The sequence below is a fragment of the Epargyreus clarus genome, unplaced genomic scaffold (assembly GCF_041222505.1).
Source record: "Epargyreus clarus isolate Ecla_fem2 unplaced genomic scaffold, WU_Ecla_fem_2.2 ptg000004l, whole genome shotgun sequence".
Lineage (NCBI taxonomy): Eukaryota > Metazoa > Arthropoda > Insecta > Lepidoptera > Hesperiidae > Epargyreus > Epargyreus clarus.
The window spans coordinates 10,189,202-10,211,407 of record NW_027332212.1 but is presented as its reverse complement, the minus strand read 5'-3'; the positions used below and the strand labels follow the sequence as shown (position 1 = coordinate 10,211,407).

The window sequence follows — 22,206 nt, the reverse complement described above, 5'->3', positions numbered from 1 at the left end:
GTCAAAGAATGCACCAAAATGTGTTCCAGACCTGTTATACCTAATTGAAGAACCTTGCAAACATCGCGTATTTTTTGACATTTTTTTCATATAACAAATTTGATTTCAAATCTTACGTTGCTGAAAATGAAAGCGGCTACCTTGCATTGCAATTCTTTGAATGTTTCAAATACAAATACCAATGAAAAGACCACCCAAGAACGCATTGCCTACTAATATTCGCTATGATAATGTTGGTCATGTCACAGAAAAACATGAAAATAAACGTCGAAGAAGATGTCGACAATGTAGAAGTACAACAATTTACATGTGTAAAAAATGTCAGGTGCATCTTCATGCTGATTGTTTTAAAATGTTCCACTCCCGTTAGTACTTGAGTGTCCATCCATATAAGTAAGTTGAGAGTAGTTTTAAAGTTCACTTAGCCCAACGTTGCGTAAACGCAACATTTTGTGGAATTTAAACGGAATGATCAATATTTTTTCTGACTATGATTTTCTCCTTTTGAATGTATATGTACCTAATATAAATAATAAAATTAAAAAAAAACCTTTTATTTAACCCCTTGGGAATTAATGGGTTAAACGATGAAGGTAAATATTTCGAGGAAACCGGCACGCCTGACAGTTCGAAAAATGATCTCAAGGATGTGATAAGTCAATTAATTCGCACTTGCCTAGCGCGGTGGACTATGGCCTAAACTTTATGAGGAGAGACCGTCGACAACAACTTTCCAGCAGTGGGACAGTTGTCGTCGACGATACTATGCGTATCAACGTGTTAATATTCTATCGAAGCCGCAGACACCGATAGATAGATATTGTATAGAAAAATATTATTTACTCTGCCATGCCCCATGTCTGACAAGTTTAATGTATGTAGATATAAACAAATCTTTAGGAATGGAACCAAACATATGTAGGATTCCGATTCTATTTAGATTACGTTTATAAATGTACTTTTTTCATTTCAACCTTATTTTTTTTTATTGATTTCGCTTGATTTGCAACGGAAACTTCGACTGTTTTACCATTTAATGTTCTTATTTTGACTTGAGCGTAGCAAACTATAGTAAATATCTAAGATAATTATAATTTTAGGTTGTATTAAGTTAACAATTACTATTAATTTCACTAGTAAGAAGAACCCGACTGGTATGAATTATAGCTAAAGTTACTCCCACAATTGAGACGAATCCAATGAAATCTCATATGTTAAAGTCCTTCGAGTCGTTTAGACTGGAGGGCCTGACAAAGAATGTGACATACAAACAAACCTACATACTAGTAAAACATTGCATTCCTTAATCAGTTCGAAATATTAAGATATTGGTATACTAATCAATAAAGAACAATTTTTTTTATATGCTAGCTATTGATGAGCTTAATCAAGTGAAAAAAATATACTTAATGATTATGGTCAAATATCAATCAGAAGGCGACTAGTATACAAAAAACGCTAATCTTCATACAAGGATGATTTTAAATTATTGTCAGTATTATGCTGACGGTGTCAAAAGCCCGTACGTAGCACATGACTGACGACATGACGACCATGTCGTTGGTTTAATTAGGAGCTAGGGTTTTCAAGGCAAAGGCCAATGGGATTCTCGTAGTAGAGATAAATCCGCGGTTCGTCGCTAGGGGACCGACACGATAAGTCTCATATACTTATGATGTTCTTGTATTATAATAGGATTTAATTTTAGGCCCTTCGTTTTTTTAGTCGGTAGTAATATGTTGGATGTATAAATTTGTTACATAGTGATAGTAATAAAGATAAACGGGGATTAATTATTAATAATTAACGGTGTAATAAGCAAGGTTGTTAAAACATGTAATGATTCGAAATGTAAACATTAAACATATTTTATCGATATAAATTTGAAAAAATACTGTCTGTTTTTAAGACAATAATTATGTCGATTTTAAAGAAAGGTAATTGATTATATGATATGATCGGACCATTATGGTCCATGATTGCAAATTAAAAAAAACCCTAAAAATGTGTATTTGCGTGTTTTGTACAATTTAATATCCTAAATAATTCATGTCAGTACGTAATAATTACGATCTCAAAAGCCCGTAACAAGTGGTTGACGACATGACGACCATCTCGTTCTTTTATTTAATGTGGATCTGTGATTTTCAAGACAAGGTTTTGCACGGTAGTCAAATATGGACCACTTGCTTTTATCGAAATAAATATTTTAAACTATGTGATAGAACGTTATAATATGAATTGATATTGCTTATTAAGTGGCTACTTTTGAAACCTTAGTCGAGTCCTCTATGAATTTTATGTGATGAATTATATGTTTTATTTTTCAATTACTTCTGATTCGATGCACGGATAACTGAAATTTTGTCATATGAAGCTGAAAAGTAGCAAATTTGTAATGACTAACACACATGAAGCTTTATGTAGTGTAATTAAATACTTAAAAACGTAGCTCATTGAATATAAATAGTTGATTGCGCAGTTTAGTCTTACAATTGTAACTTACGGCATAGATTCTTAAAGATTACTCACTCCTAACAAGAAAATGTACCCAGTTCTGAGAATTGAAATAGTTGCGTAAAAAAGTTTTGCCACGTCTCCGTGCTAAAATGTCCCTAAAATATTTGAAATAATTATTTATCTATTATGTAAATTACGCAGTATTAGTTATTTATTCGTAAATATTCTCTAAAAATGTTTTTAATTGTCAAGAATTCAAAAAAAGAACTTACTATAATAAACCGTTTATGCCTTCATTCAATTTTAAGGCGGCGAAGTATCTTTACTAATCTATGACTTACGGTTAAAGAGTACAACTAAATACTATATACGTACTAATTTGGCGCGTAGTAATCGCGGAAGTCGTTTAACTGCGATCGGCTAGTTTGCACATGCTCAGTGATATGTAGGATTGTCAACATTTATTTGATGAATATATGTATTTTTTTAGACAATCCATGAAAGATATAGTACACTTCAAAAAGTATACTATTTTGGTGGCAAGGAAAAATACTAATATTATAAATTATATTCATTACGAATTTATTTTTATGAAAAGTACTTCTTACGTTCTTTTGGACTTCTAGCATCTTTAAATATTTTTTTGACAACATTAAAAATACATAATTATTTTTCTGTACTACATATATAGTTATTTATTTAAGTATGTTTCACATATATAACGTAAATCCGAATTATAGTACAGTAGTATATTATAGTACGGTTGGCAGCCCTTGTGATGTCCCAACCTTGAACAACTGGTAGACCTTCAGCCGCAAGGTCAGAAGTGTGACCGAACTGGAACTAAACTGCGCAAACGTTTGAAGGAATCTGCCATTGTTTGAAAATGTAATGCAAAAGAGCAAACCGGGAATATAATTGTACTAGTTTAAGCCCGCGGCTTCGCCCGCGTTTAAAAGAAAAATAATATAACATACTAACATACATAAAATTGAAAATTCGTACCTTCATTGGAATGACAGTGGCGACATCTGGCGAAAATTGGTCGTACCAACTCTGGAACCTTCGTGGGCTCATGGACAACAACTTTGCTAAAGATCATCACTTGATCAAATGCATAGTTTACGATTCAATTCTTACTAATATCGATTAAAATAATCGATTTTTTTGGTCCAAAAAATCGATTCTCCGATTAATCGATCTTAGATCGCCATCCCTAGTTCCCGTGGGATTTCCGGGATAAAAACTATCCTATGTCCTTTCTCGGGTCTCAGACTATCTTTGTACAAAATTTCATTAAAATCGGTTCAGTGGTTTAGGCGTGAAGAAGAGACAACCAGACAGACAGACAGAGTTACTTTCGGATTTATCATATTAGTAAGGATTCACCTACAAAAAACCTGTCAAATCGTTCGCTCACGACGGCGCCACTACCACGCGTATTACTATTTTTAACCGACTTCAAAAAAGGAGGAGGTTTCTCAATTCGACCGTATATATATATATATATTTTTATTCTTCGCGCTTCGTTCTAGGAGCGTAGTAGGAAAGACTTATACAGCCTTACTTTTAACTTAATTGTAATATTAGCTTCAGGCAGAGCACCTGTTTTGTTACTTAAACATTTTTATAGCTACGTACACATGTCCAATGTCCATAGACAGCAGTAACAACTTAAACGTTAGGGCACTTTCTGTCGCGCAAGCTTACGCCCGCATGCAAATCCATCCGCACGCATGACAAATGTAGGATGCATGGACGCTTTTCTTATAGCACATGTTAACGCTCGCATGTTTCTAGATTTTTATGTATAGAAAAACTATGTATCCAAAATCATTGACTGATTGACTAAAAGTCGTCACTACTAGTTAACAAAAGAAAGAACAGAAAATCAGTTGACAAGCAAAGAAGAAAATTATTTTGTCTCTGCCTATTTATTTATAGTAGGATATAGTCATGATTTATAGTTTGATAAAGCATTGAAAAGCCTTTCCTTAAAATAATATTCGCACATAGATGAGCACGCGTGTGTTAACCGTATTCAGTTGTTAAGGACCTTCAGTGACGAGGTCAATAGTGTCACCAAACTGGTATAATTAGTAGGTATTGAGTTAGCAACAATACTAGTATGCAAAACTTATGAAAAACTGTGTGCTATTGTTTACGGTTCGTAAAATACAAATATTTTATGTTAAGAAGCTTTTCATAAAGTTTTTATGACTATTGCTGTAAACTACCCAGAAAGGTTTAAAGTCCTAGCTGAGGTTCTGCCACCAATGCTTTGCTACCCCTGGGTACAAAGTTGGAACACCTCTTATGTCTCTCCCTCACCACGCCGTTAAACCAAAGTACAGCAGCGCTTGACACTTCTGTAGGACTCTTATCTAAAAAAGATAAAGTTATTAAATATTAAAAGCATGTCTTGGAGAATTATTCATATATCCGTTTCATGTCAGTTAAACTCAAGAAATATCTACTATTCTTATTTTATTTCATTTTATTACAATTAAATGACAATAGTGCAACTTTGGTTTATACCGCATGTGGTCGATTTATGTGTCACGGTTAATGTATTCGCTAAATACATTTATGTACTAGGAACTGTTGACATCAGAAATGAATAAAAAAAATACCACTTATTTTTGCTTGTCTGTTAGTTTTACTTGTTGATATATATTTTTTTATAATATTGGAGTAGCAGACGAGCATGCAGTCCACCTGATGGTAAGTGGCTACTGCCGCCCATGGACATCTGTAATCAACCCCAGATAGGATTAGATATTCCTACCTGAGGTCGGCCACAGATGCGCCGCTACCCCTGAGGACTAAGCTGGAACGCCTCGGAAAAGTATGTCTCCCTTACCACACCCTTCAAACCGGAACACAGCAGCGCCTAACACTGCTGTTATTAGGTAGAAATAGGTGTGGCGGTGGTGCCGCCGGAGTCGAACCACAAAGGGTTCTACCACCTTCAAAATAATGCATCTCTTATCATTTTGTAGAAGATAGTATCTAGTTCCTTTAGTTACAAATAACAATAACAAACTGACACTTCAATGGTATTATTCACTGACCCATTTACATCTACAGACAGTAAACGTGTCAGACACTGCCCGTAATAGACAAAACCATTTTTTCATACAATATTTTGACAGGTACGGCCCGTATGTCCTAGGCTATGTTGCGGTAGATATAAATCCATCAATACAAATTGTACAGGATAATAATTTAAATTATCAATTTTGTCTATCGCGGCACGCGTTTGCCATGCTCTCTATGCTTGTTCATGTAAATGAACTCTACAATTTTACGACGTAAAACGATTTATGTTGGGTTAGGTTGTGTAGGTTTGATAAAGTTGTTCTGAATTATTTTTTTGTAACATTAAGCTCGGGTCACAATGGGTTATCGATTATGCGATTATTTTAATGAACATTGGTTATGCTCAGATGCCTACGTACTAATTACGAAATGCATTTCGTAGAGTGTTAAAATAAATAATTACGTTATACTAGCTAAACGACTACCCTTCGTCGTGTATAAATTGCATTCAAAGGCACAACTTTTATATTAATATTATTCTTATTAAAACTTCGCGAAACTCTGATAAAAATGCTGTAAAAACACAATATTTTTCCTGTCACAAGGGGTTTACCTACAATCGCGCCGCACTCGAACGCGTGAATCAATCAGCTGTGAATTACTCAGACAGTTAATTCAGACAGAAACAGTATCTATGAAACGATAGGATGCAAGTGGTACATACTTATGCGGAATAGATACCGCACACGAATACAAACCTGCAAGAGAGGAAATAGGTCCCTAAACTATAAAAATGCAACAGTGACGTGAAAAAAAAACCTTGGCCGTTGTGAGATGCCATTGATAATTTATTTCAAATGGTGGTAGTTGTATTGAAATACAAAAAGTGCTCTGTAAAATACCTATTTTGAATAAAAAAAATTGATTTAATTTACAAATAAATGGGAAATATTCTTATGACCTGTAATAATGTAGGATTACTTTTCTTTATCAACATACTATGATATGATTTATTTATTAATAGATATTTTGTGACAAAACAATATATTCTTTTGGGATTTAAACAATTGTCTTCAGGGTATTAAATCTTCGTGTATAAAACTTTTAAAGTAGAATGAGCACATGTTTGCATGTGAAAAATATGTTTATCGTTTGTTTTTGTAAATTATATCAGGCCATTGACCCTATCAAAAAATATCCTGATTTGATTGTATTACTGTTTTATACGCCTAACTTTAAGTAGGGAACACTTTACGAATATAAAAAACAATGTTGCCACTCAGGATGTCTGACGACTGGTACGTTTTCATTTTTTCACAATACAGGCGGCGTCAGCCCTTTGAAGTATGTACCACGTTTTTTAACCGACGCAAAAAGAGGGCTGATACAAGTTTGACAACTGTGTGCGTGCATGTGTCTGTGTATCGAACACACGTAAGCCTTGACAAATGCTAATTGTATCGAAATTCGATTACGAGCAAATAAATAGGACATGATACGGAAAATAATCGAGACAACATTTTTGAAAATGTGCGGTGGACATTTTAAATATAGGTACGTAGTGTTATGTCATTATGTAGTAAATGGAAACATAACTAATATAGATCGAATGTATAACAAATTTTTTTAGTCACGTAATCAATTATTACGCAATTTTTGTTTTAATGAGTGAATTTTGTGCTTATTTCATGGCGCGACAATTTATTCGGCATCTTTTGTTTATTTTTAACAACGCTAAACAATATTTAATAACAAAATGTAAAACATGCTGTATTACATGCAATAGGAAATAACTTTCAATTCTTATTCTTATTGAATTGCTGGCGGCTGACCCACTAAGGAAGGTAGCTGCACCTTTATCGCGTTAGCTGTCAGCCTAGCCTAGACTCTTGTGTGGTTGAATGACAAATCTAGTTATAAATTAATTCAATGACATTACGTTTGAAATCCATTGTAGGTATTCCCCTCTTTACTTGATTATCTACTTATTTATAGTGTCCTAATGGTCTCAGAAATCTGCTTTAAACGCTGTGTTAAACAGTAAATTTATGATTACTTTTCTAAACAAATTCATAAAACTTTGACATTGTCAACAATTTACATTGTTTCAATTGATTTATTCGTTTACGTGTTTACTATCTTTTGTTTCTTCTTTCTTTTGTTCCGTCATTTTTTTTCTCTTTTTCAATAACATCTACTTATCTTTTTTGTACCGATTTCAATATTCTTTGCACATCCCTTAAATTTATTGGTATAAAAAAATAATTAAACAAAATTGCTTTTCGTGCCATTTTTATTGGTCAATAAGAAAATAAAATGGTTCAAGTAACACTTATAGGTCATAATAAATTAAAGGATATTGAAAGCTACCAGACCTTATTTACGAGGGGGAAACCTTCAAAAGATAACTGACAACGTGGAACCGACGCCGTGATATGTGGGATTTTTACCGCATTAGAACCCCCTCGGTGGTGGCCGTCCTCAACGCTTGTTGGAGAACTCCGGGACGGAACACAAGCGAAGTCCTCCAAACGCGATGCCCCGTTCGAACTCTGCCCTAGGGGAGCAGTTTTCGCTCCTCCCACTCCATGTAGTGTTTACGATGATACCGCCGTCCTTCCCGGGGTCGCTTACTGGACGGTTCGAGCTCTCACTCTTGCCGCCCGAAACCCCGGAAGCCCCCTTTTAGTCGCCTCTTACGACAGACAGGGCCGTAGCTCTATTCTAGTTCCGGAACTACTGAGACAAAAACGCTACGAGACCTGGTAATTTTTGTACACCATAACGTAATAAAGCAAGCTATTGACGAAGGTAATTGCTTTGTTATCTGTTCAGCTTTATCAGCTAGTTTCAGTGGAGACTTGGCGAAATGCCAGTGAGCTCGGACACACAATTAAACATGCACTGTGTCACCTGGAAGTGACGATGACGCAAAGTGATGTGGTTATGTTATATTATAATGATATAACTATACTTAACTAATTTTGCTCGGCAGTGTAGAGAAAATCACGTATTAACTTTAACAATTGTCACATACATATGCCATCATCATTAATATCGACCAATGTCCTACTGGACCGGGGTTTCCTCACTATCCTCCCAAAATGGCAAGGATGTAGGCCAAGGACCACCACGCTGGCCAAGTGACATTTACTAAATTTTATACACTGCATTTTGCAAATGCTTAGGTATCTGGTTTTTTTCACGGTTTGAAGCATGTAATAATTGATTTCTATACACCCGAAAAAAATTAAAGAGCGTAGGTACCTGAAATTTGAACCCTTGTTCAACGTGGGAGGTCGAAATTTATTAAGCAATGTAGTGTCACGGCTGCACATACTCATGTCTCTTTTTCCATATTTTGAATAGCTTTATACACAAATAAAGTAAAATCTCACGAGGGGAAAATATTTTCGAGTGCTATTATGTGGGGTGATAAGCGGTGACCCACTGACGGAGGTGCTTGCTCCATTATCGCGTTATCAGATATCAGTGTCTCGATAGAGCCTCGGCTAGACGCCTGTACATTCTGACAAAAAATGTACCCGTTGTTTTATATCGTGTCGTCTAAGATTTAGTATATTTTATATATAAAATATTATACGGGCTTCTATAGAAAGGGAGGGTTTACCGTCCTGACGCCCCTCTTAACCCATTAGCATTAACATATTAAGCCGAAAACGAAAAAGTCAAACAGGAGCATCTAATTGTTCGCCTACCTATTCATATCTACCTATACAATACATACAGTCTACCGAGTACAAACACACAGTATGCATCAATTGTAGCGTAATAAAGTACTTCAAAACTTAAACATTTTTCATTTCAAATATAGAGTAGTTAAAAATGTTATCGAATAACTTCGGGACAATAGGAAAAACTTTTCGTGTGTTAATCTTGTGTTGATAAGCGCTGACCCACTGACGGAGGTGCTTGCGCCGCTATCGTTGCTATCGGCGTCAGTCGGGCCGCGGCTACAAGCCCGCGTGCTCGAATAAACGAGACTCGTGTACGACATTCGGATGATAATTCGAAGAAAAAATATAAGCAATGCACTCCTTTATAAAGTAAAATAACCTATATTTGCTTTGTTTTCGTGTACATAAGATTTACAGACTAAACACATAGGTACATATTATAGTATGTGCCTATGCTATTTTAGTTATACCTCAGTAGAGTATTTCAAAACGATGCGCATTTTTCATTCCAAATATAAAATACCTACGAGTACTATCAAATAACTTGGGCAAAATAGGAAAAACTTTTCGTGTGTTAATCTTGTGTTGATAAGCGCTGACCCACTGATGGAGGTGCTTGCGCCGTTGCTATCAGCGTCAGTCGGGTCGCGGCTACAAGCCCGCGTGCTCGAATAAACGAGGTTACGTCCATTGTGTCATCGGCTATTTGATTATGATTGTTCCTGAATCGCTAATTTAAAGGTCATTGTCAAATTGCGGTCCATGACTTTTTTGTCCTATTGTTATTACGATTAGAGAATATGCCGCTGTAATAATAATATAATGACTGTTTTATTGTGTTATGTTTTTCACGATATATTCTTATAAACAAACAATAATATAATATTGGCGATATTTTATTGTATAAATCGGTTATATTATTATAAATGCTTAATAAGATTCCTATAGATAAGATATACTTATTATCTAATAAATAGTCATTTTTGTTTAGTTTCAGAATACATTCCTGGAGGGGAACTGCTAGCTTTAATAGATAAGTACGGGAAGTTACCAGAGGAGCTCGTGAAGATTTTTGTAGCCGAGATAGCCATTGCTATAGGTAAGGAATGGGTTTTGTTAAATTTCACAATGTTACTAAATATTTGTTATGAAATATGCACGCGCACATGCCTACATGCACGTAACAGACATACACATAGAATTCTGTACATACCTACACACTAATACTAGCCTAGTGGTTAAAACTCGACCTCTCGATCGAGTTGTTTGAGGTTCGAATCCATTCGTTCGTTTCATAATACTTCCCAGGCTACAGATTAACATCCGATTTTTAAAGTTGTGTGCGTATTAGAAAATAATTATCTCTTGCTTTTTAATGGTAAGGCAAAACATTGTGAGGTAGCCTACATACCTGAGAAATGAAAAAAATCTCGAAAGTATGTAAAGTCTACCAATACAATACGGACTTGACCGGCACGGTGGACTATCCCTTCTCACAACAGTCGGACAATAATAGGTTTACGACGAACTGATTTGAAAATGGAAAGGATTGATTGCATTTTGAGAATCGGATACTTAAATGGCTTTACGACCGGCTGGAAATCAGTCAGATCTCAATCTAGCAAGACGGCATGGCGACATGAGCTATAAAATTTAATTATTCTCATATGTGGCTAATCACTAACGATAAGATTGTAACAAAAATAATGATGTGGTATTTTTGAAAGAATTATGAATCATCCTATTAAGTCTTTTTCAGTCAGTCTGCGCTGATATCTTCTTGATAATAAATATTTATAATGAATTTTAACAATTTATCCTGTACGAATAGGTACTCAAATATAAATATTACTTTTATTTGAGTATAACATTGTATTAAAATGGAATAATTTAGTATTAAAATATATTTTTCCTTCCTTGATCTTTATTTAATAAATATATGTTTATTAATAGGTTCTAAGAAGTGTATCATAATGTATCTTTCATGTATTTGATGTAATTGATCCTTATAATGTATGATACATTAATTGCATTTTCCTTTTGACCAAAATAATAAATTTATAGTTAAATTTTATTTGATACCTCATTTATAAAATTTCAGATTTCCTCCACAACGCCGGTGTCATATACAGGGACCTGAAACCAGAGAACATTCTATTGGACTCCGACTTCCACATCCAGCTGATCGACTTTGGTCTCTCCAAGTGGCTATCGATAGGATCACGAACGACAACGCTCTGCGGCACGCTCAAGTACATGGGTGAGTTTAGATCCCCTCACATTCACTTGCACCTCACACGTAACAGAATAAGAACGGCAGAACTAAAACGGTCACTTTCCATTTCAGTGTGGGACTTGACTCGTTACGTATTTTAAACGTGCAATGGCTCTGTTCGTCGCTCACGTGGCTCGCGGTACTCCATCGGTACGCTCGGAACGTCTGTAAGCGAACTAGTCCCCGGTGATTATGTCAGTAGTGGGGGCTGCGCGCGCGACTTGCCACTGACCGGCGAGATGAACGCACGCAGCATCGCGTTCGAAATGTCCATGGAGGGCAGCCAGGTCGACGAGGTGGTCGCGAGCATATTCCACACGGTGCTCTTCCACCGCTCCAGCGGCAAGTTCACATACAACAACGAGGAGAGCTACTCGATCCGGACGGTCAGCTACGTGGACGTCGACTGCGACTTCATCGACTTCACGTACGTGTGCTGCGAGTCGGAGGCGCTCGGGCGGAACGTGAAGCGGGAGATATCGGACTTCTCGGAGCAGCTGCGCGCCGCGGACGGCTCGGCGCCCCGCGGCTCCATCAGCCTCGAGTTCTTCCAGAAGCGCAAGGCCCGCTGGCCCTTCAAGCCGGAGTGCGTGCCCTGGGAGGTGTGGACGGTGTGCTGCGAGCTCACCGAGTCTCGCAACGAGCACGACATGCAGACGAAGCACGAGGGCGTCGTGGAGATGCTGCAGGACAAGATCGTGTTCATAACGGAGATCATCAACCGGCACGAGTACGTGCCGAAGATGCCGAGCCGCTCGGACGCGGACCTGGTGTTCGACACGACGTACGCGGACATCCAGCCGTACCTGTTCAAGATCACGTACAACCTGTCGGGCGCGCCGCCGCCGTCCGTCGGTAACACCGTACGCAAGCTCATCGAGACTCTCTCCTTGTGATCTTTGCTTTCCCCGGCTCTCCTGGGGGCCTACCACCATCTTTTAAAAACAACATCATCAACATTATTTGTTTCGTACCACGACCTCCTTAAAACAGTTTTGTTTTATACCTGCCGAGTGATGTAAAATAACGAGTAATTTGTCTATTCCTTATCCAAGAGGAAACGAGACGTCGTAACTAGTGTCATCTCTTTCACAACACGGTCTTGATTGTTCCGTCGTACGCAATTAAACAAACTTAAACCCTTATTTTTACAACAAACAACTTAAACCTTTATTTTTTCGCTTATCCATTGCAAAAAACCATCTGAAATTGTCATATTTTGCTTAAAAAATTAAATTTCCTGCAAGAAAAAAAAGGAATAATTTCTACCGACATCATACAAAACTGCTTATTGTAATATTGTAAAAACAACCTTAGTTTAACGAGGTCGCGGTACGAAATTTCAATGTAGGATTAAAATAATATTGTTTTAAGAGATGGTATGGTAACCCTCCTGGGCGTCGTGTCCGCCGATGTGGACGATGTGTACAGATCTATGTATTCGATCGGGCTGCTGATATTAAAATTGTGTGATATTGCTTCGTATAAGATGTAATAATAGGTTATAAAATTAATTAACGAATGTTTTAGTCATTAACTCGTAGTGAGCGTTCGCCCGTGATCGAAGTTTGCAATATGTTGTGATGAAATGGAGTGTTACGTTGACTAAATAAATTTTAAAATATGAATAAGTGCAATTATACGACGGACGATAGGCGTGTAAATATTCTAAAAAGTATATTTTATTATTTGATGACAATTTAATTATATTGACTCTATTTATTTATATTAAAATTACAATATAACGTACTAACTATAATATTTCATGAATTTGTTGCAATTATTTTGCGTTTTGCTTCACTGAATGTATGTACTTATAATTAATTTTATAGATTTTTATGTTGTACTAAAGCTGTTTGCATAATCTCATGTTTCGTAGCGACCACAATCGACTTGTCTGTTTTATACAATCGTTTTGATATCGTACAATGAGATTTCGTTTGAGTTAACTAATCACTTTTGTAGATAACTGTGTAACAATGTGTCTGTTGTAACGTAAGTGTTAGATACTTTTAGTTGTAATGATTTCTGAGCTATGACTCGCAAGGCTGGTTGATGTGTCCACTCATTTATATGATTTAAGGTTTGACTCGGTCTGTCGCTTACGTACTTTTAAGTTTCATAACTTCAATATGTTTTAATAGAGATATGAACACTTAATATTGCACATATAGATTTTAAAGTAGTGATACAAGGATACTAGTATTTATAATGATAATATATTTTAATATGTACATATTGTTACAGTCATAGGCTTTTTATGTCATCAGTACAAGTCCAGATAATATAATTTTGTAGTTAATGTGTCGGTGGCATAAAATTTGTTCGATTGTATTTTTAGTAGATATTTAATATTCGATATAATGTTAAAGTCGATATAGTTTCGTTAAAATTAATATAATATCGGAGTGGCAGCGCGCTCAGAAATGTATAGTCATTTGACTATTACAAGTGTTTTTTATATTAAAATAAAATTGCTTTGTGATATTGCCTGCGACGATTTGCAAAGTATAGATACTGTAAAATATAGTTATTAACCATTTGATGATTGAATACGGTAGAATAGTTATGATTATTGAAAAGTAGATATTAAATGACGAAACGCATATTATATGACTGTAAATATGAACATTGTCGAGGTCAGACATTCTAGATTTTGTCATTAGGGGTCATAGAATACCATAAATTACGTTCCACAATTTTTATTTTTGAACCCCTCCCTCTTACATATTGTCACATTTTGTAATCCCATCCCACTTTGTCCGGTTGTGTAGTATTTCTTTTAATAAATTATTTTTTAATTTACTTAAAACGTTTTTTTAATGCCATGCCACAGTGTGGACGTAATGTATGGACGACCCGTTATAACTTTTAACAATATAATAATAAGTGTTTGGGATTTCGAGAGCTTTATCGACTAAATTAAGATATATCTCCGCTATCAGTGTCTGTATTATAAATAACATGCCTTCGACGTAATATTTATGCATCGGCCAGCTAGTGACGATGTTGTGAGAAAACCGTAGAGTAGACATGGTGCATGGAAGTGTAGCGTTTAAGGATACTTAGATATAGTGTCAAATTATAATCGCGTATGTTTACACATGGATAAAGTAACCAGACATTCTCCTTAGTAAATGTATGAATTATTCTTTTCTATGTATAGCTTTGTCTACTAATTTTATTGGTTAGTAAGCAAAGCTACTAGTAGCATGCATCTGAGGCAATCAGCGTGCACTCAGAGGGAATCAGCGTACAATCTGCGGCAATCAGCATGCATCCTGAGGCAATCAGCGTGCGATTTGCGGCAATCAGTATGCATCCTGAGGCAATTAAGGTGCACTCTGAGGCAGTCAGCGTGCAATCTGCGGCAATCAGTATGCATCCTGAGGCAATCAGTCTACAGTCTGCGGCAATCAGCCTACTGTCTGCGGCAATCACTATGCATCCTGAGGCAATCAGCGTGCACTTTGAGGCAATCAGTGTGTAAACTGTGGCAATCAGCGTGCAATATCAAGCAATAAATATGCATCATGATGCAATCAGATGACCTTTTGTCTGCTTAGTGTAAAATAACGATTTATTATGACTATTTGGTTACTTGATCTATGATCTCATTTACCTTTCTTCCGATTATCCTGTGACCTTATCTTCCTATTATAAAATTATGTTTACCTTAACGTGGTGTTCTCTAACATATTTGTTTAGTGATTATTTTCGATGACGTCCGTGGTTCTATTGCGGCAGATGCCTGTTGTACACCAGTATTGGTTTGGTTTGAAAGCAGTAGTAAGATATAATTCGAGTAATTTAAGAATGAAAAAGAAATACGTACTTGCATCTTGCTTCGATTGGTGTGACCAAAGGTAATTTGAAATAATGCAACCTAAAAAGTTATAAATGTATTCACTTATATGCTTCAAGTGAACACATTTTACACATTATCATTATCGTTACATATGTTAAAGAAGATTAAAACATTTATTTTAAGACATTTATCACATGACAAACATTTGTATTAGTAATTACAATATTACACATTTAAAGTAAACATAAGAATGTTCACCATCGTATAATTTAATTAAAATCTTTAATCTTATTTGACTCGAATTATACTTAAACGCAGCTTTCGTAAATGCTTAATGAAATATCGAATTCATGAATTACTTGTAATATGACTCCTGCTATATTGGGCTTATCAGGTGGACTGCATCTTTTTCTTACGTTTAATACAAGAAGAAAATTAAAAACCAACCAATGTACATGATATCAATATTGAATAAGGTCTTTCTTAATGAGAATAAAGTTTAAACCATAAGAAGGTCCAATAACGCTTTTTACCGGACGGTAAATCGAGTCCATCCATTATTGAACTTCTAATCATTTACTTTCCTACCTCATTATGTGACTAGCTTTAGTGTTTTACATCTCGATTGGAATGTAGTTTCCTATTTTGTACCTATATTTATCAGAATTACGTTTGTCACCAAAGATGAGGCTGTACGTTATATGCAGATGCAGTTTTATATACAATTTTGTGACAATATGTAACGTAATGTACCAATTCTAAAGCTGATTTTCACGAGATATGCGAGGTAGCAAGGCAATGGGCCAGGTCGTAGCTACGAAACTGATTGACAGTTTCACTAACTCCCGAGATTAATAATGTATCTATCCAATGTATTGCTTGCGAAAGATCGACATTGGTCATTTTTTAATATGGCTATTATTAAATAGCTATCTATCCAATGTTTTGCCAAAGATGGAGATTTGACCATTTCTTCATACAAAATATTGTCAAATGTCAATCTTTATTTAGTACATGTCGGATCTGGATACAAAATATGTGTCAAAAATGTGGTATCGGTATCATATATAGTTACGGATATTGCAATTATTACGGATTATCCGATAGTTTCGGTAACGCATATGAGATATTTAAGGAATTATAAAACTAAAGGACATATATTATGAATTATTTTTGTTTGTACAGCTTCAGCTTGGTCTTGCTGTCTTCTCATTTAGGCTCTGCCCTTATCCAAAATTACTAGAAACTGTTATAAAATACCGGATTACGGAGTGCCATAGCACGCCTACTCCATATACAAAACATAGCTCTGATGAACCGATCTCCAAGCTAAGCTATTCTACGCAATGAAAATGAAGCAATTGGTGGATTTGACACTTAGGATCCACAACTTCGCTTCCTCGCATATATGCGGAAAAACAGCGTGATGATCACCTACTTATGGTATACGTTTGATGGAATAAGACCGCCATACTTCTCTGATATAATGTTTAATATATTAACACATTATAATTTGTCTTTGACAGCGGATATAATTTTATATAACGTGTTCCGCAGTCTTCCGTAGCAATTATATTTTGACCAATCTCATATAGTTCTTCCATTCTATACTGATAATAATAATAAATAATAAATAAATTACCCGATTGCTACTAGTAATAACAAAAATTTAAATTTTCATATCAATAAGTACCTTATTCTTTCAACGGTAGTTTGTTTTATAAGTATGAAGCATTATAGTTGGTTGTATTGTAATAATATATTATGTGCCTCATTTTAATGTGTGTTTCATCGAGCAAAATGTAAATGATCATCGCACACGACTTGCTATGGCCTTATTTGAAAAATTATTTAGATATATGTATATTTTAATGTCTTAGTGTGTATGACTGTTGAATGTTAGAGTGTATGGAAACGAAAGATATATGTTGTGATGTATGAGTTCAAAAATAAACAGAATTCTTAGTCTTGTGATAATTTATATAAATATGTGAATAAAATAATGAAGTATTATGATTGTTTTGTTTTTTTTGTTTTTATATCCTTAGTTATGGTAATCCGATTTTTTTGACGTAAAGTCAAATTATACTAAATGCATTTGTTTAAAAAATAGAGCACGCACCACAGTCTACATACAGACACACAAAACTAAATTTATATAAAATTATAAAATAAAGGGGACATGTAGATTTTATAGTCTATTTTTTAAACTATGAACAGTTTTTTTTTTATTTTTGTAGTACAAAAAATCTGTAGGTATCTCATTCAATTACATAGAAGTTGATTAGAGCAGGCGTTGTACTGCCATAAAAAAACAAATTTCGTCGTATATTACATCCATCGGGTAAAAATCTAATTAGCCTAGCTACAATTTGTGTGTATTTGAGATTATTATATTAAGAGTGATGATCTTTAATAATATAATAATGTGCAACGAAGAGTAAATGCGATATTTTTTTGTGATTTAACAATACTCGGATTTACCTTGGTTTTATTTAAGTGGATGAATTCATCAAATAATAACTAATCCAATAAAAATCCAAAAAATAAAATTACGCATCCCTTATTTAAGTGCATACACGTAGTAATGAAATAGACTCCTAATACATATATCTGGTAACAGTAAAAGCTACAAGTATTGCCTGCTTCCAAGCAAATTATCTTGCAAGCGTCTCATATATGTAGGTACTCAATAAAAATACCAATAATATTTTAAAAATCGGAGTTTCCTTCTTTACTTATGTGTATGCAATATAAAAATACAGCTTTTAAATATCATTTCCTTGACGTTATCGAAAAGTGACATCTACTCGTGTGCTGCACGGCAAGAAGATTCTCCGCAACTGAAAGTAATTATTTATTATTTTTTTATTAGTTTTGAGTATGTTCAGTATGTATGGAGCAATGTGAGTTGCGTGGAGCACATGGAGTATGATTGAGTAATTTGTGTGGTTTGAACTTCGTTGATAGTGTAATGTAATGCCTTATCAATGATTACTATAATTTTGCTGTATGTAATATTGTTACATGTGTTTTTTCTATTACTTTTTTTTTCAGAAAATTCGGTCAAATAAATTCAACCGTCTCAGTGTTACACTGTGTATTTAGTGAAAGAGCTTATAAAACGGGTAATTATGGTGTCGTACAGAAAATGATTTTAATTATGTTTTAATCAGATTGACTACGGTGCCATTTGTCTAATTCAAAAGGCATACCCTCAATAATCAAATGAGCATGTGCGAAGATAGTGATACGCGATTTGGTAATATTCTGATTTTATAATAACCGTTTGCATTAAGGTTACAAAAGGCGTTACGTTACAATAACTATGCTTTATAAATAATATTATAGTACTGAATTATAAAATGATATGGTCTTGTTACAGCTCCTGAAGTGTTGAGCCGCGAGCCCTACGGCCACGCGGCGGACTGGTGGTCGCTAGGCGTGGTTCTATGCTACATGATGACTGGGGAGGTATGTGCACCATTTTTATTTTATACTAGTGTTTGCCCGCGGCTTCGCCCGCGTTTAATCAATCTTAGATCGCCATCCCTAGTTCCCGTGGGATATCCGGGATAAAAACTCTCCTATGTCCTTTTTCGGGTTTTAGACTATCTTTGTACAATATTTCAATAAAATCGGTTCAGTGGTTTAGGCGTGAAGAAGAGACAACCAGACAGACAGACAGAGTTACTTTCGGATTTATAATATTAGTAAGGATTAGTAAGAATACGTTTTGTGGGAGAAATACAGTACATTATTTTAAGTGATCGCGGCAACGTTCTATAAATGTCTTTGTGCATCTAGATGAAGCGCCATCTATGTATGTGTGGTAGAACTAGCGGTCTAATTTAATGGAGCTCATGGACATTTTATCCAACATCAAATAAGATGCGGTTGCTTTTTCCGTTGTTGAAAATTTAGACATAATATTAAGATTATCAAAGGAGATGTTTCAAAATGTATGGGCTCACGGCCACCTTTACTACACTATACTAAAAACTAAGAAAACATGCAAAGAACAATTCGTAGGCGTTCATTTTCTTCAAATCATGTCCGTTTTATTGTTTAAAAACAATAATTTACATTTAAACTTGCAACACAACAGTGGAAAATCATCATGGCGGTAGTGATTACCGTAATAATGTCATCTGTCATTCTATTTTAACTTACTATATCCATTATATACTTTTAAATATATTTTTACGCAAATGGGCGTAGATCTATAAATATTGTATTGTATGTATTGAGAAACAATACCTATATTTCATAAACATTTATATTTACTTTCATAACTCTTGACTTAAAACAAACATACCAAAATATGTACTTCAATAACAATTTATTTTAGTTAAAACATTTAAGTGTGTAAATAAAACAACTATCAGTACACATTTAGATAATATTTTATTTATTCTTCACTTAGATACGTTATTTATTCATTTTCAATATCTTCTCTTATAAATATTTTTATCCGATCATGTAGCAGGTTCTGTAATATCCTATGACGAGCTCAGCCCAAACATCAAACAATGGTCATAATGTGAGCGCAGCTACCTACTAGTACGGGTTGTTGCCCAACGATGCAGTTGCAATAATAACTGATTATTTTGTCATCCCAAGAATGTCCTTGTCTTGCTATTGTAATTATCTAAAAAAAAGAGAAATGTAAAAAGATTAGCTTCTCTAGTTTAAAATTATTAACGATTATTTCACGATTAATACAACTACTGATGTATATTTTACCTGATGATATTGAATCCTTGTCAACACAATCCACAGAGATCGCACGAAAATCACAAGAGTCCATAAAACATAAGCTGGGTAAACAAGTAAGGTAGAATCAGTCCAAAATCGTAAGCAGCACAGAGCAGAAACATATTCAGGATTGAAATGGAATCTTCTCATCAGTACATATTTATTCAACGTTTACATTGGATTCCACTATTATATAATATGTATATATCCACTTTTACACATATAAAATTGACAACTTCTTCTTTTTTTAATTTGACATGTCACTTACATCTATAAAACCTGATACTATTTAAAAGGAGGTTTTGTTATAATTATTATAAATAATTAATTAAATTCAGAAACAATGACGGGATACCCAAAACAAAAGTCAGGTTGTAAAGTACTAAGGTAACAATAACTTTACGACAAAAACAGCGAAATACAGAATTACCGACACCCAAAGAGTATAGTAACCTATGTGTGGGGTACACAAAGGTTCCCTGACCGACATCGACAGTTTTGAAAACTTGACATTGACAGTATTCCGCCACATTTAATATTTTAATGAGGAATGCTTATTTTAAATATTTTTAAACAGGAATACTTTACGTTATCAAAATATATGTGTATTTTTCTTCAATTATTCAAATTATTCGTGTTTTTTAGATATAGTGTACTAGTACAGGATCCCTAGTATAGTTTTCATCATTTATTAATAACAAGCTGATTTTTCGTGAGTAGCTTCGTTTCGACAAGACGCCCAACATTTTTCCTTACAGCAATGTTGGTAAATGGTAGCTTGATGGGGCAGCAAGGATAAAATATGTTGACCGGACGAATTCTAAAAATTTATTACTAACCAAATTTTTCTTTGTTAATTATCAAGATAATTATTTAAATAACGTGAAAAAATATTTGTCCTACAAAATATAAGGTTTTTATTAAGGCGTCCCCCCTCTCCAACATGTATCATAAACAAGGCCATGAAAAATAATTACTAACCAGCTGATTTTTTTTTTATTGGCTGTCTACCATTTACATAGTCTACCATGCACATTGTCCTACAAATTACATGGTATGTCATCTCGGACCTACACTTAAAAGTTGTAGTACTAATACTTAATGTAAAAATAATTAGTATCAAGCTGAGTGTTCCAGAATAGCTTCGTTTCAATGAGACGCCCAACAAATTCTCGTACGAAAGTTCTCGATTGTGGTTTATAACTAAAATAATAGGGATGAAATATGTTGATTTGACGAATCAAAAAAAAATATTACTAACCGAATTTTTTTTTATTAATTGTCGAGACAATTATCTAAATAACGTGAAAAAATATTTGTCCTACAAAATATAAGGTTTTTTTTAAGGCGTCCCCCCTCTCCAACATGTATCATAAACAAGGTCATGAAAAATAATTACTAACCAGCTGATTTTTTTTTTATTAGCTGTCTAACATTTACACAGCTTACTACCCACATTGTCCTACAAATTGCGAAGTACGTTATTCCAGTCCGCCAGTTTTATAGTTTATTTATATTATATTATAGTTAAATTACAAATCTTGTAGGATTAATAAAAGTTACCCTTTTTTTGTAGGACATTGTTTTATTTAGATAAAAATTATATTATCCTATCACGTGATACCTTTGTCCTACAGTTACTAATAAAAAAAATAATCCTGCGGAATTAACATCTTTTCAGCGTAGGTCCGAGATGACATACCATGCAATTTGTAGGACAATGTGCATGGTAGACTATGTAAATGGTAGACAGCCAATAAAAAAAAAATCAGCTGGTTAGTAATTATTTTTCATGGCCTTGTTTATGATACATGTTGGAGAGGGGGGACGCCTTAATAAAAACCTTATATTTTGTAGGACAAATATTTTTTCACGTTATTTAAATAATTATCTTGATAATTAACAAAGAAAAATTTGGTTAGTAATAAATTTTTAGAATTCGTCCGGTCAACATATTTAATCCTTGCTGCCCCATCAAGCTACCATTTACCAACATTGCTGTAAGGAAAAATGTTGGGCGTCTTGTCGAAACGAAGCTACTCACGAAAAATCAGCTTGTTATTAATAAATGATGAAAACTATACTAGGGATCCTGTACCATACATGAGATGGCCGAAAATGAAACATCTCCTTTCGACTTTTGTTAGGCAAAAATTTGGTTGTAA

At 34.6% G+C, this 22,206-nt stretch overlaps 1 protein-coding gene and 1 long non-coding RNA gene across 3 annotated transcripts in view; both read left to right on the top strand.

The window, feature by feature from the left end:
- S6KL (ribosomal protein S6 kinase like) overlaps positions 1 to 22,206 on the top strand; it is a 76,819-nt gene that overhangs the window by 10,434 nt on the left and 44,179 nt on the right. The window contains exons 5-7 of one of the 2 annotated variants that reach the window (XM_073093238.1): positions 10,192 to 10,299; positions 11,302 to 11,460; positions 18,669 to 18,757. In XM_073093238.1, coding sequence (XP_072949339.1) covers positions 10,192 to 10,299; positions 11,302 to 11,460; positions 18,669 to 18,757 — 356 coding nt within the window. Of the gene's footprint in view, positions 1 to 10,191; positions 10,300 to 11,301; positions 11,465 to 11,677; positions 12,620 to 18,668; positions 18,758 to 22,206 lie in introns of those variants that run through there. The other variant, XM_073093239.1, reaches the window with a different exon arrangement.
- Positions 12,652 to 16,439, top strand: LOC140757497 (uncharacterized). Its single transcript, XR_012103990.1, has 2 exons — positions 12,652 to 14,866; positions 14,930 to 16,439. It is a non-coding gene; the product is annotated as an uncharacterized LOC140757497 (long non-coding RNA).